Consider the following 15,573-nt stretch of genomic DNA (forward strand, 5'->3'; position numbering starts at 1 on the left):
ACTGAGTCAAATTTATGAGAATACAATCCATTCCTCAGTTGATAAATGGTCAGAGGCTATGAAAAGGCAGTTTTCAGATGAAACAATCAAAGGTATCCGTAGGCAGTTGAAGTACTATAAATAACTTTTGATTAGAGAAATGCAAATTAAAACAACTCTTAAAATACATGGCACACCAATCAGATTTGCTAATATGACAAAAAAAGGAAAATGATATATGGTGGAGAGGATGTGGAAAATTGGGGCAGTACTGCACTGTGGAGTTGAGAACTGATCCAACCATTCTCCAGCAATTTGGAACTGTGCCCAAGGGTCAACCACACTGTGCATACCCTTTGATCCAGCAATACCACTATTAGGTCTGTAACTCAAAGAAATCATAAAAAAGGGGAAAGGACCTACATATGCAAAAATATTTATAGCAGCCCTTTTCGTGGTGGCAGAATATTGGAAATTGAGGGGATGCCCATCAATTGGGGAATGGTTGAATGAGCTGTGGTATATAAATGTAATAGAATCCTATTGTGCTATAAGAAATGATGAACAGGCACATTTCAGAAAAACTTGGAAAGATTTGTACAAACTGATGCAAAGTAAAATGAGCAGAACCAGGAAAACACTGTACACAGTGTCAGAAACATTGTGTGATGATGAACTATGAATGACTCAGCTCTTTATAGCAACTCAGTAATCCAAGACAACTACAAAAGACTCACAAAGGAAAATGCTGTCCAGATCCAGATAAAGAATTGATGAACTCTGAATGCAGATCAAAGCATATTTTTTCACTTTATTCTTTCTCATGTTTTTTTTTTCTTTTGCTCGTTTCTTCTACAACTGTGATGATTATGGAAATATGTTGTACATGATAGCATATGTATAACCTATATCAAACTGCCTACTGTTCTCAGAAGAGAGGAGGGGGGATGGAGGGAAGGAGAAAAATTTGAAACTGAAAATCTTGTAAAAATGAGTGCTAAAATTTTTTTGATATGTAATTATGGGGAAAAATAAAATACTATTCAGAGCAAAAAAAAAAAATAGGTTGAGTATGCATAAATGGAAGAGTTATCCAATTCTCTTCCCTTCTCTTCCCCACCACCCCATAAATTTAAATAATATGAACACCCAAACAAACTTCCCTACAGTATATTTTTCCTGAAACATTTAAGTAGGACTACCTAATATCAGGATTGTGATATTATAAGCAGGGCATCACTTTCTGTTTCTGTAGTTTATTGATTATTCATGAAAGTTAAATATGAACCCTTTGACTTAGTAAAACATCAATTTTGACCAGAGTTGTTGCATCTTGGCAACAGCTTTATTCAGCAAATCATGTAGCACATCATTTGTTAAGTTAGTTTCTTATATGCAAGAAATTGAAGGAACTTGTTTTTAAATTTATTCTGCCACCCTTTTCCGTTTTATGAGTGAATGCATCCTGTTAGCATTTAGTGTCATAATTTTTGTTTGTTTTTCCTCCATCAAATTCTGTTATGTTGAGTATGGGTGTTTGTCTATCACTGTTGCTCTAAAAAAATCAGCTGGTATCTGTTGTTTTTCTTGGAACAATCAGAGTCTAGTTGTGCATCCTCCAACCCCTTTTTATAATCAAGGACCTACCTTGTTTTGCTTGAAGCAGGCTCCTGCCCAGATCCACCCTTTTGGCTCCCCTTTCCTAAAATAAAATGGCCTGTTATTTACTTTATTACTTTATTTTGGCTTTTTTTACTGTTATAATCTGGGGGAAAAAAAAGGTTGTTTTTTTTTTATTTTAATCAGCTTGGCTTTTTGTTTTGTTTTGGGGGGATGGCGAGGAAGCAGAACTAAGTAGCACTGAGGATTGAGCTTGGAAGCAGAAGGATCTAGCCTTGAGTTCTTCCTCTCAAACGTACTAGCTTTGTAATCATGGACGAGTGAATCACTTAATCTCCCAGTACCTCAGACAACTCTTTAAGGCCCTAAATTATATACATTTTCATCACCAGAGAGTTTTGAACATAGATTAAATAACATTTCTGAACCAAAAATACATATATATATGTTGTGTGTATATCCACACATATATTTTATTTTTCTTAATCTTGAAGTCAGAAGGTAAGGTTCCTTTGAGCCGATGTTAAAAAGGATCAGTAAAAATTAATTGAATATAAATTATTTAAAATAGAGATTGGAAATATGATTCGAGTGAATATCTTTACTTATACTGCTCCTACCTTATTTTGGGCCCTCAGCACCTCTTCTTTGGACTCTTGGAATAGCCTGCAAATTGGCTTTTCCATTCTTAAATCCATCTTCCATACCGATACCAAAATAACTTTCCTAAGCTACACAAGTGTGATCGTGTTATTCCTCCTTTTCAGAAACTGGCAGAGATTCTTTATTGTCTCGACTATAAAATACAAACTAGTATTTAAAACCCTCTACTATTTAAATACAACCTACTTTTCTAAATATGTTCCACTTTAATCTGTTTCACACACTCTGCGTCCCAACCAAACTGTCCTGTACTAGCTCTTGCTGTTAAATTGTCTGCATTCACATAAAGAGTTTCCCTTTCCTGGAGTGCATCCCTCATCATCTGCCTCTCAGAATCCTTATCTTCCTTGAGGTAGCTTTAGTTGCTACCTCTTACACAGTCTTCCCAAAGCCCTCAGTTTTTGTATTCTCTCCCTCCTTATCTTCTATTTGCCTAACTTTGAACATGCACAATAGCTTTCTAGGCAGTTTAATTCTTCCTTTGTATTCCAAGCTCTTGGGGTACAGATGGAAAAGGGAGAGAGCCCCTGCTCTCACGGTCTTCATATTCTAATAGAGACAACACATGTTCCATGTATTCCACATGTTCATTTTCCATCAATTCCTCTGCTAGTTTTCAACCCCATGAATGTCCTGCCTTCCCTAGGATAAGCTCACCACCTGAAATCTCATCATCTTGCAGATTGCCTTAGTTTTGAAACTCAGCAGTTTCCCCTCTGACTAGAGGGCAGAGTAATAAACTCAGCCCAGAGCCTTCATTTATAGAGAGCTCAGAACTTTTCCATCAACTGCCTTGCTTAGTTTCAACTCCGGTTATATCAACCCCCCTTGCCAGTTACTCCCCGACTACCCTCCCACTTTTTCAACTTCTTTTTTATATTGTCTTCCTTCATTAGACTATAAGATCCTTGAGGGCAGGGACTGTCATTTTTTTTTTCTTAGTTCTGTACCCACCACTTTGCATAGTTCCTGGCACATAGTAAGCACTTAATAAATGTTTATCGACTATTGATAAGAGAATTCAGCTGCATGGCAGATGGTAAGGCCTGAAGACCTAAATAGCACAATAGATGATAAGACCTTGAAGTCCTCTATTTTACAGATATTATAGTTGTGACTGCCGTGTACGTCCACATCAAAGTGATGTGAGTGGCCATATTTCCTCACCTATCTTTGGGTCTGGAGGGACCCTAGTCACCACCATTGGGAATACACCAGTGGAGCCTCAGGGTCTGAGTAGAGGAGGGACTCTGGATTTCCTCATGAAGTTGTGGGAGTAGAGGGAGTCAACCTTCAGCCAGGAGAGGGAAAGAGGGAAAGGGACATTGGCAAGAGGGTTTGGGGAGAGTGACATCCTTTGGCACTTGCTGCCCCAGGCCCACGGAGGAAGGGCTACGCTGTTGGCAGGTGGGATAAATTTTTGTTAGATCACCATGACTTCTCTAACATGGTAGAACCTGACTAGCATAGTCTTTGAAATCTCAGGGTCTTTCAGTTAGGACGTTGGTAGAGATTGTTGAAAGCTCAAAAGAGAAAGATGTTTAGCCAGTAGGATTACATATAGTCAACTCTAGTGTTTTTACAGTATTATTATTCACAGCTCAGTTATCATGTTTACGAAGGAAAACATTTTCCCCCCTACAAAAAAGCATATTAGAAGTTACTTTTCTTCTGATTTCGATACATCTACCATTTCTATCTCTATGCAGGTATTATCTCATGTTAACCCCCCACCCAACATAGTTGCTGGAAAGTTAAATAAACAACATAAAATAATGATGAGGCCCATTGGAAATTCAAGAACTTTCTTAAAATACACTGAAACACTACTTCACATAGCTCTGGGACTCAAAATAGCAAGACTTGGAAATAAGGAACAGCATGGTACAGTGGAGAGAATACTGGCTCTGGAGTCAGAAGACCTGAGTTCAAGTTCTGCCTCTGAAAGTGTTACCTATATGACCTTGGCACGTCACTTCACCTCAGTAGGACTTAGTTTCCTCATCTGTGAAATGAATAGGTTGGATTAGACGGCGTCTGAGGTCATTGCAAGCTCAAGACCTGTTATCCTGTAGTTTGACATTAAAATCCCCTTAATGTACCATGCTTTTTAGGAAAAAATGAGGCCAGACTTGTTAGAAGAGATCATGTGATGCAGGCCCAGATCCAGCTCACTAGTGTTTGTGGCGCGTCTCCTGATACTGTCACTGTCAGTGTAGGTGAGCTTCAGCGGATTGGGCTGCCTGCCCCGTGGTGAGGTTGGGTTAGGCTGGTGTGGAGGGTTCACAGTATGTGGCTTCGAGGCAGCATCTGCGTTGAGTGTATAAATGAATTATATTGTGGTTTTACTTCCTGACTGGATACCATTCCTGATCACTTGACAGGAGAGAAGAAGGAAAAGAAGCAAAAGCAGCCAGCAACCCCTGACTCCAAACCAATAGACGTCTCTCTCCTGGATCTTCGCATTGGTTGTATCATCGCTGCCAAAAAGCATCCCGATGCAGATTCTTTGTATGTTGAAGAGGTGGATGTTGGAGAAAAAGTACCAAGAACAGTGGTCAGTGGCTTGGTGAAGTATATCCCCCTTGACCAGGTATGTTGCTTTTGAGCAGTGTTTCTTTTCATTCAGTCCCAGATGGTGCTAATCCATGATGTGTTCAACAAAAAGGCATTTCTTTATCAGATAACTCATATCCACAGGACATTTTCCAATTTTGTGTAGCGGTTGTTTTGTGGAATATAGCCACTTTCAATTACCTGGAAGGAAAGGGGGAAAAAACAGTAAAAATCTTAAAAGAGATTCCCAAAGTAAATCCTTGAGAATAAAAGGAAGAATGGATCCATTGTTTGTTTTGAAGCTTGGACCACTTTCTCTTTGTGCTCCTCACAGAAAAAAAAACCAGAGTTTTATTACTTAGAATATGTTGTGCATTGCTGCCAGACCTCCTGTGCTCAGCTCTGTCATTACAGGAGTAAAAACTACTGGTTTTCTAGCAAGCTAAAGGTGAGCTTCTAAAACCTTGAAGGAGATACATGTCCCATGAAAACTGTTGCCTAGTATTTGTATTTCAAGTGAGTTTAAATAACTTGAATTGTTCAGGCTTTCTACTTTTGCTTTAGCAATTTGAATGCAGCTTTATAAATACCTTTAAGTGCAGGTACTGATGTTTTGAAATTTTACAGGACCAAAAAAAAAAAAATCACCAAAATTTTAAAGGAGGCCTGAGTTCTTTTTTAAACTTCCCCGGGCTGTAAGGTTATTTCTTTGTAGGGCTGTAGAGCTGCGCCCTATTAAGTTTTGAATGTCTGCTCTGTAACTATATCCAGCAATACTTCCCCTGTTAGCATGTTGATTGGGGAAATCAAATGTTTAAAAAAAAAAATGCAATTATGAATTGAAACTCTAATGAGGAACTTAGTATTGATTATTTATCTGAGTTGAGTTTTGGTCAAAATAATTGTATTAAGTTTTCTTCTGTGACTCAGTCCTGAAGATAGTCTGGCAGCTGCTTTTAATCTATAATTAGAAATCCATAGTATTCATGTTTAGCTGTTGGTTCAATATTGACTTCATATTGACAGCAAAAATCCAAGTCTGGATTCCTTTTTCTCACTTCCTAATTAATCTGCCTAGGGAGGCAGCCTAATGTAGTGGGAAAAGTCCTGTACCTGGAATGATGGAATGAATGAATGAAGCATTCATTAAGTTTTCGTCTGTTTAAAGCACTGTGCTAAGAATAAGGATTGTTAAGAATATAAATCAAAATCGAGATGCTTCTGCCATCAAAGAGCTTGCATTTTAATTGGGGGAGATAAATGCCTATAAGGGGAATGGTGGCCCAGGAAACAAGCTTTGGTCTGGGGAGTCACAGGGATGATTAGTGAACAGCGGATCAGTCTGTTTTGGTGAAGACGGTGATGGTTCTCAGAGCAGGAGGTGGAAGGGAGAGGGGTTGGAGAGAAAAGGGCACAAAGAAAGATGAGAATGAACTCCCTGGGAGTTCAGAGCCAAATGAAGTATTTCTAAGCAAATGTGCCCTGAAAACCATTGATTGCTATAGGGGGAGGAAGGTACAAGAGAGAACACACACACGCACACACACAACCCCTTGCAATTTTATCCTTTTGGGGGAAATTTTGCAATCTATAACCATCGATCATTCTTGTCTTACTGGACATTTTTTCTTCTCTTATAATAGCATTAAAAACTCCTGATGTCTTCTGTTGCTATTTCAGTTGACCATCTGCTGATTTTGCAGAAAAGATTAATGTATTATTACAAATTAATGCATAGTTTCTTTTGAAGTTTTTATTCTGAATTAAATAGCCATACAAAGAGCATTTCCATACGTGAAACAGAACACAAAAAACATTATATATGACATTCAAATAACCCATATATACTACTTGCTTTTAAGAAAAAACGTATAATAAATTCTACCTACTACAAAGGCTTTCTCTTTTTTGGCACCACTATTGGTAACTCTTCTCATCCTTCTCCTTTCCTTTCCTCCCCACCCCTACCTCCATTAAGAACTAAGAAGAAAAAAAACAAAAGCCCTTGTGATAATTAAGCACAGTTAAACAAAATAAGTCCATATAGTGTCCATGTCCAAAAATGTGTCTTTCTTTCCAGACCTTGTGTCCATCACCTCTATTGAGAGATGAGTGATAACGTTTCATCGTAGGTCTCCTGAACATGTAATTGATCAGAGTTCTTTCAAAATTGTTTTTCTTTGCAGTGTTGATGTCCTTGTAGAAATTGCTTTCCTGGTTCTTGCTTCACACTGTGGCAGCTCAGAGAATACTCAGTATTCTCTGAAATTATATTTTTCATCATCTTAGTAATATTCTGTTACATTTCATATATGACAGTTTGTTCAGCCATCCAAGAGGCAGTGTTCCAGGAGCACAACATCTGGAAATACAGCTATCATCTCTTCCATTTGGACTCTATACTGAATATTCTCCCGTATCATGGAAAACCCCATGGTGGTCATACCTCCATGCTATACATCACTTGATATTCATAGTCAAGGCGTAGTTAAACAAGCCTGTCTTTTGTTCCGTCTTTCAAGGAATCTTGTGTAATTTTGACACATGCATGAAAGACATCTTGTTGGAAAAGAGCCTTTAAGGAATAATTTTACAATACCAAATTAAAAACTTTTTTATAGTTCAAAAAAATAAGCTTGGAGAGATCTTGTGGTTTCTTATACCTTAAAGTCAATTTTATCATTGCAAAGATATGGTGTATTGTTGAATGTATTTTATGAAAAACTTTTGTTCCCTTCTTAAACCGTCATTAGGGATGTCCTTGGTGCTTAAGAAGATTATTCTCATAGGGGTTGGGGAAGGGGAGGAGTTTTAGAGATGGGAAAGTATAGGTCTATAGTTATTGGTATTCATAGAACCTCCTGAGGAAAATTTCGATCACTGAGAAATTTGGCCCAACTGTCCAAATAAGTAAAGAATTCCTCTTGTCCAAATAGTGACACTTATTTGAATATACAACCCATAGAGTTGCTTTATGAGTTCCTAGGTCTTGAACAAACACTGCAAATAGCTATCTGGTAGGAGCTCATTTATTTGGTGAAAGAAAGCAGGCTAGATTGCCTTTGAGAAATTGTACAGTGTTTTTAATGACCTCAAGCTTCTCCCTGAAATAAAGGCCTGTCTTTTCATTAGTAATATTCTTACCATAGCATATCGCAGTCTCCATAGATTTAAAAGTTTAGATCACATAAAGAGCACCTTGGCAGACCTGAGCAGACTACAACATGTTGCCAATGAAGGATTGTGCAGGAGAAATAGCTGGTGCTAGAGAAAGACGTGTGATAGGAGGAATAAGGATAATCAGTAAACACCAAGATAAAAACTCCCAGGTGAAGTGGATCCACTGGGGAGGATTGAAGGAGAATATAGATAGAAGTTAACACAGGATGAGCTGGCACGAATGGGCTATAGTCTCTGTCACTGGTGGAAAACGTAAGATTGCAGATCTATGGAAGGGAGAAGTTTGTTTTGAAACAACAGCAAAGCCATTATAAAATGTGTTCAAGGAAACAGCAGTTGATTATTGATTATTAATAAAAAGGTGGGATATTTGACCAGAGTTTTGTCTGTCCAGGTTGACTTCAGTCATTGTGTATGTTATTCCGGCTCTTTGTTTTTTACTTTGCCTCCCTTCATACATGTCTCCCCTATTTCTCATCTAGTCTTTCCTTATATTGCAGTAATATTTTATTCAGATACCATATCCTTTGAATATTAATTACTTTAAACATTTTTTTCAATAAACACTTTGTATTTCTTTTTTGAAAACTATTCATATCCATTGACCACATGTCTGTATGTGGTTTATCCCTAAATTTTTTTAAATGTGAGGTTGGGCTACGTGGCCTTTCTAAGGTCTTTGGTGAAAATGGCAGTTTTCCTACCCTAGCTCTAGAATTAAGATCCGAAGCACCTATAACTTTCCCAGTTTCATGGAGTTTGGGGCCATGAAACAGTAACTCCCTTCTTTTTTCTTTTCATTTTTATTCACTTTTTGTAATCATGTTTTTTTAAGTTTGACCAATTACACCAGAATGTGAGGCATCATTACAACCATCACCTTTTATATTAATCAGAAAAATATTTTAGGTTCTGTTAAATTGCTTTATGTTTCTCAAATTCTTATTCACATCTGCTTTACAGCAAAAGCTATAAATACTAATGATGATAATGTAATGAAAAACAATTGGGAAATACATTCTTAGTTTTGAAGAAATACTTGTTTGATTTTTTTTCCTCCAGGTATTAATATAGCAAACCATTAGAGTAATTTAAGTCTACCCAGTACTGTTTTAATTTAGGACTTTATGAATGAATTTTAGATAACGTAGTCTTAAAATACCTTACCTCAGCAAAGATAATGACTAAGAGGATGATTGCATAATCAAAAGAATCACAACCTTTGAAAGACTCATCAGTCCTTCTAATCCAACACTTCCTTGAACATAGCCTCTCCTCCCCTGTATTGCTCACAGTAATCTGTCTCTGCTTGTAGACCTCCATTGTGGGGGATATACCACCTCTATAGACAGGCCATTGAACTTATGGACAGCTCAAATGTTTATGAAGTTTTTCTTTTTTTTTTTTCTTTCCAATTACATGTAAAGGTAGTTTTCAGCATTCACTTTTTATAAGATTTTGAATTCCAAATTATCCTTCTTCCATTCCTGTCTCCCCAAGACAACAAGCAGTCTGATATAGGTTATACATGTACAATCATATTAATATGAAGCTTTTCTTAAACAGATCTAAGACCTGCCTCTTCTGCCTGCTCTCTGAGGCCAGCCAGAACAAGTCTAATCCTCTTATGCATAGCAGCCCTTTGAAATACTTGAATTCCGTTTTTATTGTCTGTAAAGTCAGTGTTTGGAAACTGTGGGTATGTAGAGTGAGAGAGTAAAAAGTCAGAGATAAAGCCACAGAGGTGAACCTCAAGTCTCAAGGGGTGCTGATGCTGTCAACAAAAATAGGGAACTTTCTAAGAGGGATGGATTTGGGAGGCAAAGATAATGAGCTCTGTTTTGGACAGAGTGCAGAAAAAGAAGAGAAATCAGCCCAGAGCAGAGCCTTGGGGAGCACCCACAGGCAGAGGTTGTGATAAGGATGATGAGTCAGCAAAGGAAACTGAGAAGGAAATGTCAGAAAGGTAATAGGTGAACCAGGAGAGAGTAGTGTCATGAAATCCCAGAGAAGAGAAACCATAGGACTAAAAAAAGACCGTCAGATTTGGCAGTTTTATTATTATTCTTTATCAACTGTGGGAAGAGCATGAGTAGTTGAGTGTTGAGGTTGGAAACCAGATTGCAAAGGGTGGAAGTAAGTATGAGTAGCTATAGAGTAAGATGATATAAAATAGAAGCAATGAGTAGGGCCTACTTGGGTGTGGCCTTTTAACTCAGTCCAACTTTTACAGAACAAATCCTTTTATTAAGGGGATTTGTTCTGCCAAGTTTGGATTCAGTGAAATGGATGCACTTGAGGACCTAGAGGGCCACATATGGCCTCAAGGCTGCAGATTCCTCACCCTTGGAATAGACTGCACCACGATAGTTATCTATTCTGGATTTGAGATAAGGCTAGGGAAGGGAGGGAACTCACCTTTTCTTGGCTTTCTGTGTTCTTTTTCGAAGGGGTCAGGGAAGAGACTCAGGAATTTCATTTTCTATTCTCCATCTTTTTTTTAAGCCTGAGGTTCTAATCTCACTAAGCACAGAAGCTGGTGTACCCTGTCTTTGTTTGTTATTATCTCTTAAGTGGGAAAATTCACTGAGCACACAAAATAGTGCATATTTGATTGTATGATTTAAGACATAATAACAAATAAAAATTGAATTATTTAACTTTTATTATAATTGAAAAAATTGCATTATTTAACTTCTTAAGTTGGTTGAATTATAAAAATGACAGAAATTTCTGGGTTTTGTTTTTGTAAATGTAATACCAGTAGTTCGTCTTTGCTACTGTTTCCTGGTTCTGTGAAGCATTTTACAGACCCCATAAAAGTTAATAGTAAGTTGAAGGAGATCTAAGGGTGATGATTAATAACTCCAGAATGTTAGGCAAGAAAATAAGCTCCCAACAAGGAAAGTACCATAGAAAATTAACATTGTTTTTTAATGCCCGATTACTGTATCATGCATTTATGCATGTAATCCTTTATAATCCTTTTCCTTTGCCAAATTGTCATTTGAAAATAAAAGTTCCTCCCAGTTACACAACAGTTTGATTGAAGATGGATTGAAAACATCTTCTCTTTTGATGCTGTCTTATTATTTCTGTTTTATTATTTATTCACATCCTCTTGCGACCTAATCTTAGACACCAAGATATTACAATCCTTAAAAAAAAAAATTAGATTTTTTTTTAAAACTAGGCTTGTTAACAGCAATAATAGCTTTCCTTATTAACTACCCTTTGTGTTTATTAGTTCTCTTTATTTTTCCTTACTCTTAAAATTGCTCATTTGGATTTCGAGTCACTGTAAATGGGTCTAGCTGTAGGTAGACATTAAGCAACTCAAGTTGCCTTTTAGATATCGCTTCACATCTTTTAAGATAAAAACTTGTGAACTCAAAAATTGCTTTTAATAATGACAAGAAAAAGAAATGTAAATTCATTTTGAAAGTTAGACAGTTATGGAATTCTGTCAAGGTGAACCATGCACTTCTTAATTTGATGTACAATGTATGTTATACATATTATATATTCAATGTTGAAGTATATTGAATGCACATTTCAAACGTGGCTGTTTTACTGTGTTTAAGAAGATCTATAATTTCATTTGTGTGGCTCATCTCCCACTAATGCAGATAGTTTCATGAGTTTCTGTGGCCAAAAAGTTCATCATTTGTAAGCACTGTTGATGAGCCTCTCTGAATTTAGGCTACACATTAGGCAACTCACACAGTTCATTATGGGTCCTTAGTGAAGCCTTTCTAGCTTGATAGGACCTGCCAGAGCTTCTGCTTTATGGTCATAGCCTTTAATAAGCCAGGGTCATTTCCAAACCACATTGGAATATCAGAGTTGGACTTTAGTGGTGGTAGATATTTCCACGTTAAAGGTATTTCCATTTTTTAATTTCACAGGCTTAAGATAAAAACAAAAAGGCATATTATTTTCTTTAGACTTGGGATTTTTTTGTAGTTTTTAGAAATTTTATTTCCATAATCTTTTTGTGTAGAACATGGGCAAAAACTGAAGGAAAAAAGCTTCACTAATGAGAAAATATTGGGAAAAAAAAAGTAGTTAATACTTAATGATACACCGTGTCATATGTGTGGGGTATTTGGAAAATGTTTCTTATGACATTCAAATTTAGAAATACTAAAATGTACAAGCCAGGCAGAAGTGATGGGATAAGAAAGGCTGAGATAGACAGTGCAGGAGTAGGAGAAGGACCACATGGTGGTAAAGCTAGATGTCAACTTGGGAGGTTTCAGAACAGACTCCTCTTTGAGAAGAGGTTAGAATAGATGGTCTCTGAGACAATTTTCCTTTTTGATTCTGAGACCACGTACTTTTCTCCTTCCAAATCGGAAAATTTTCATTAATATCCGTAAACCAACTAAAAAAAATTTACTTCTAAAAGCATAATTGATGGTTTTAACCAATGTTGGACATAGAGTATTAATCCCTTTGATTGTGATAACTCCAAAACCCTTTTGTATCCTCATCTTTTTGAGGGCCTGTCTATCAAAATTCATTTCCCTGGAAGGATAATTGTTGACTTTTTTCCCTCCAGGTTAGAAGGTCACCCCTATATCATTGGGACCACAGAGGTCACCTGGTCCAGCCCTTTCGTTTTGCAAATAAGGAAACTGAGTCTTGAGAGGTTAAATGACATATCCAAAGTCTCTCCTGTAACAAATAGCAGAGAGGGCTTTAAACCTCAGACCCCTGATTCTAGATGCAATTTTTTTCCATTATAGTGTACTTTCCTAGATGAGAAAGTTTGTTATTTTTGTTTTTCTACCTAGAGATACTGAACATCAGTGCTTTTTGATGTTTTTTTCCCCAAATTCAATTTTATTTCTTTTTCACTTCCAAATTCTCACACTCTCCCCACCCTTCCCATTGTGAAGGCAAGAAAAACAAAATCCATTACAAATATGTGTAGTCATACAAAACAAATTTACATATTAGCCATGTCCAAAAGAAAGAAAGAGGAAAAAATGTACTTCATTCTGCACTCGGAATCTGTCAGCATGAGTCATTTGGAATTGTGGTCCTTAACTGGTCCACATGATTGATCATTGTGTGGATCAGAGTTACTAAGGCTTTCAAAGATGATTATCTTTACAGTATTTACTGCTATTGTGTAAAATTGTTCTCTTGGTTTTGCTCACTTCAGTTCATACAAATCTTTTGAAACATTCCCTTCATTATTTTTTTTTCCCTACTTACCCCTTCATCCTTTCTTATGGCACAGTTGTATTCCATTATATTCATATAATTGACGGACATTTCCCCAGTTTCTAATTCTTTGCCCTCACAGAAAGTGCTGCTAGAAATATTTTTTACATAAATCTTATTTCTTTGATATCTTTGGAGTTTAGACCTACTAGTGGTATTACTGGTTTAAAGGGTATACACAGTTTAAGAGTTTTGGGGGCATAGTTCCAAATTGCTTTGCAGAATGGTTCACATTAAAACTCCTTTTATGTGCACAGCATTAGGCCAGGCACTGGGAATACAAAGATGAAAATGAAAAAGCCCCTGCTCTCGTGGATTTTATGTTCTGATGGGAGATACAATATTCATTACTTCGCAGTTTCACCAAGACTGAATTAGTTTTCCCACATCCCCTCTAGCATGTCATTTTTTTGCTTATCTTAATCAATCTGATGAATGTGAAGTGTTACCTTGGAGTTGTTTTAATTTGTATTTTTCTGATTAGTAATCATTTAGAGCATTTTTTCATGCAGCTATTGATAATTTTAATTTCTTCCTCTGAAAATTGCCTATCGTATCCTTTGACCATTTATCAGTTGGGGGAATGGCCTTTTTCATGCCCTTTGAAATAAATTATATGAGCTAACCTTTTTCCGTAAGAAGCCTTTCAATATGTCTAGCAGACTACAATACCTTCTTTCCTTTAGAGTATATCCTATTCATTCTGAATAGGGTGGTGAGAGACAGTGTGGCATGGTGGATAGAGCATAAGACTTGGAGTCAGGAAGCCCTGGGCTCCCACCCCAGATACTTATTAACTAGGTGACACTGGACAAATCACCTCACTTCCCTTATCATTAGTCTCTTCTTCTGTAAAATGACTGTAATCAATACTATGTGGATCACACACACACTCTCATACTTTACTCACCTTTATTGGATTTTTTTTTTCTTCCTTTTACCCTCTAGTGGTTCAGTTTACAGTCTGTCATCTTTGGAGAAATCCTGGTTCTTATTTCATTCCTCCAAAAATGTATCATTATCCCTAGAAAGAATTACAGCTACCCTTTCTTCTCACTAACAAACTGAGGTATCTACTCCTTTCTGATAAACGGTTCTTTCTAATTTCAGAATACCCTCTGAGGTATCCAGGGTACAGGTAGAGCAAAAGCTGTTACAAGATTCCATGAAAAATAGAATTTGTTGGTAAATAAATGGATGGAACTTGGAGAGTATTTGGAGTTCACACTTAAATTTTAAGCAGTGCCAGTACTTTTTTTGTCATTTACAGAATCTCATAACCTGATAAACATGAAATAAGTTGTGTCTTAGAAGAATGGTGTAGAGATTTAAGAACATTGATGTTTATTTTCGTAGGTGCTGATAGTTACCGGCATATATACCTTCAGCTGTAACATTTTCTATACTTACACTTTTATAGATAGCTCTAAAATCATAATATAAAATTCTCAGAATACTTGTATTATTGATAGAGACACTCAGAACAAACATTTTTATTACTATATTTTAAATTCAATATTCATAAATAAAATTGAGGTCACCTTTGGTCATCTGATTTGTTATTCCTACAGATACAGAATCGGATGGTGATTTTGCTTTGTAATCTGAAGCCTGCAAAGATGAGGGGAGTGGTATCTCAGGCTATGTTGATGTGTGCCAGTTCACCAGAGAAGGTGGAAATCTTGGATCCTCCCAGTGGATCTGTTCCTGGAGACAGAATTACTTTCGAGGGATTCTCTGGTAAGCATGAAATCATACTATAAAATTGTGTGTCAGAAATCTGTAAGAAACATTTTAGTGCTAGCTTGAGTAAAGTCAATTTTATATCTAAATTACATTACTATACTTTTAACCTTCCATTAAGTAATTATCATTGACTTCCTCCAGTGTCCCAGTCATAAAAAATAGCTTATATCTAAGCCAAGTTGGAAAAACCTACTTGTTTCTTAGGATTGGAGTTTCCTCCAGTACAAATGATCTAGCAGAAGATGAAGATTTACATTCTGTTTTAATTAATTTCCTTCTATGACCAAGGTATTGTGCTAGGCCCTGGCGAAGCAGATGAAAATAAAAAAGCCTGGGGGATAAGGGGCAAGTTGCATACAGCATGTTCACGTGTAAGTAAATATAAGGTAATTTGAGGAAAAAAAAAACAACATACTAAACTAGGGGGATCAGGAAGGTACCTGAGCTGAGCCTGAAAGAAAGCTTGGGCAGACAGATAGCATAATGAAATGTAATGAATGATTTCAGTTACATTAAATTAAAAAGATTTTGCAGAAATAAAACATGTAGCCAGGATCAGAAGAAAAGCAGAAAATTGGGGGGAAATTTTATAGA

The 15,573-nt window shown here is 36.7% G+C and overlaps 1 protein-coding gene across 1 annotated transcript in view; it reads left to right on the plus strand.

Moving 5' to 3' along the window:
- Nucleotides 1-15,573, plus strand: part of AIMP1 (aminoacyl tRNA synthetase complex interacting multifunctional protein 1) — a 63,289-nt gene that overhangs the window by 34,545 nt on the left and 13,171 nt on the right. Inside the window, exons 5-6 of the mRNA XM_027837310.1 lie at nucleotides 4,647-4,855; nucleotides 14,805-14,973. Coding sequence (XP_027693111.1) covers nucleotides 4,647-4,855; nucleotides 14,805-14,973 — 378 coding nt within the window. The remainder of the gene's footprint in view (nucleotides 1-4,646; nucleotides 4,856-14,804; nucleotides 14,974-15,573) is intronic.

This window comes from Vombatus ursinus, unplaced genomic scaffold (genome assembly GCF_900497805.2).
Source record: "Vombatus ursinus unplaced genomic scaffold, bare-nosed wombat genome assembly UNPS02014821.1, whole genome shotgun sequence".
NCBI classification, from domain to species: Eukaryota; Metazoa; Chordata; class Mammalia; order Diprotodontia; family Vombatidae; genus Vombatus; species Vombatus ursinus.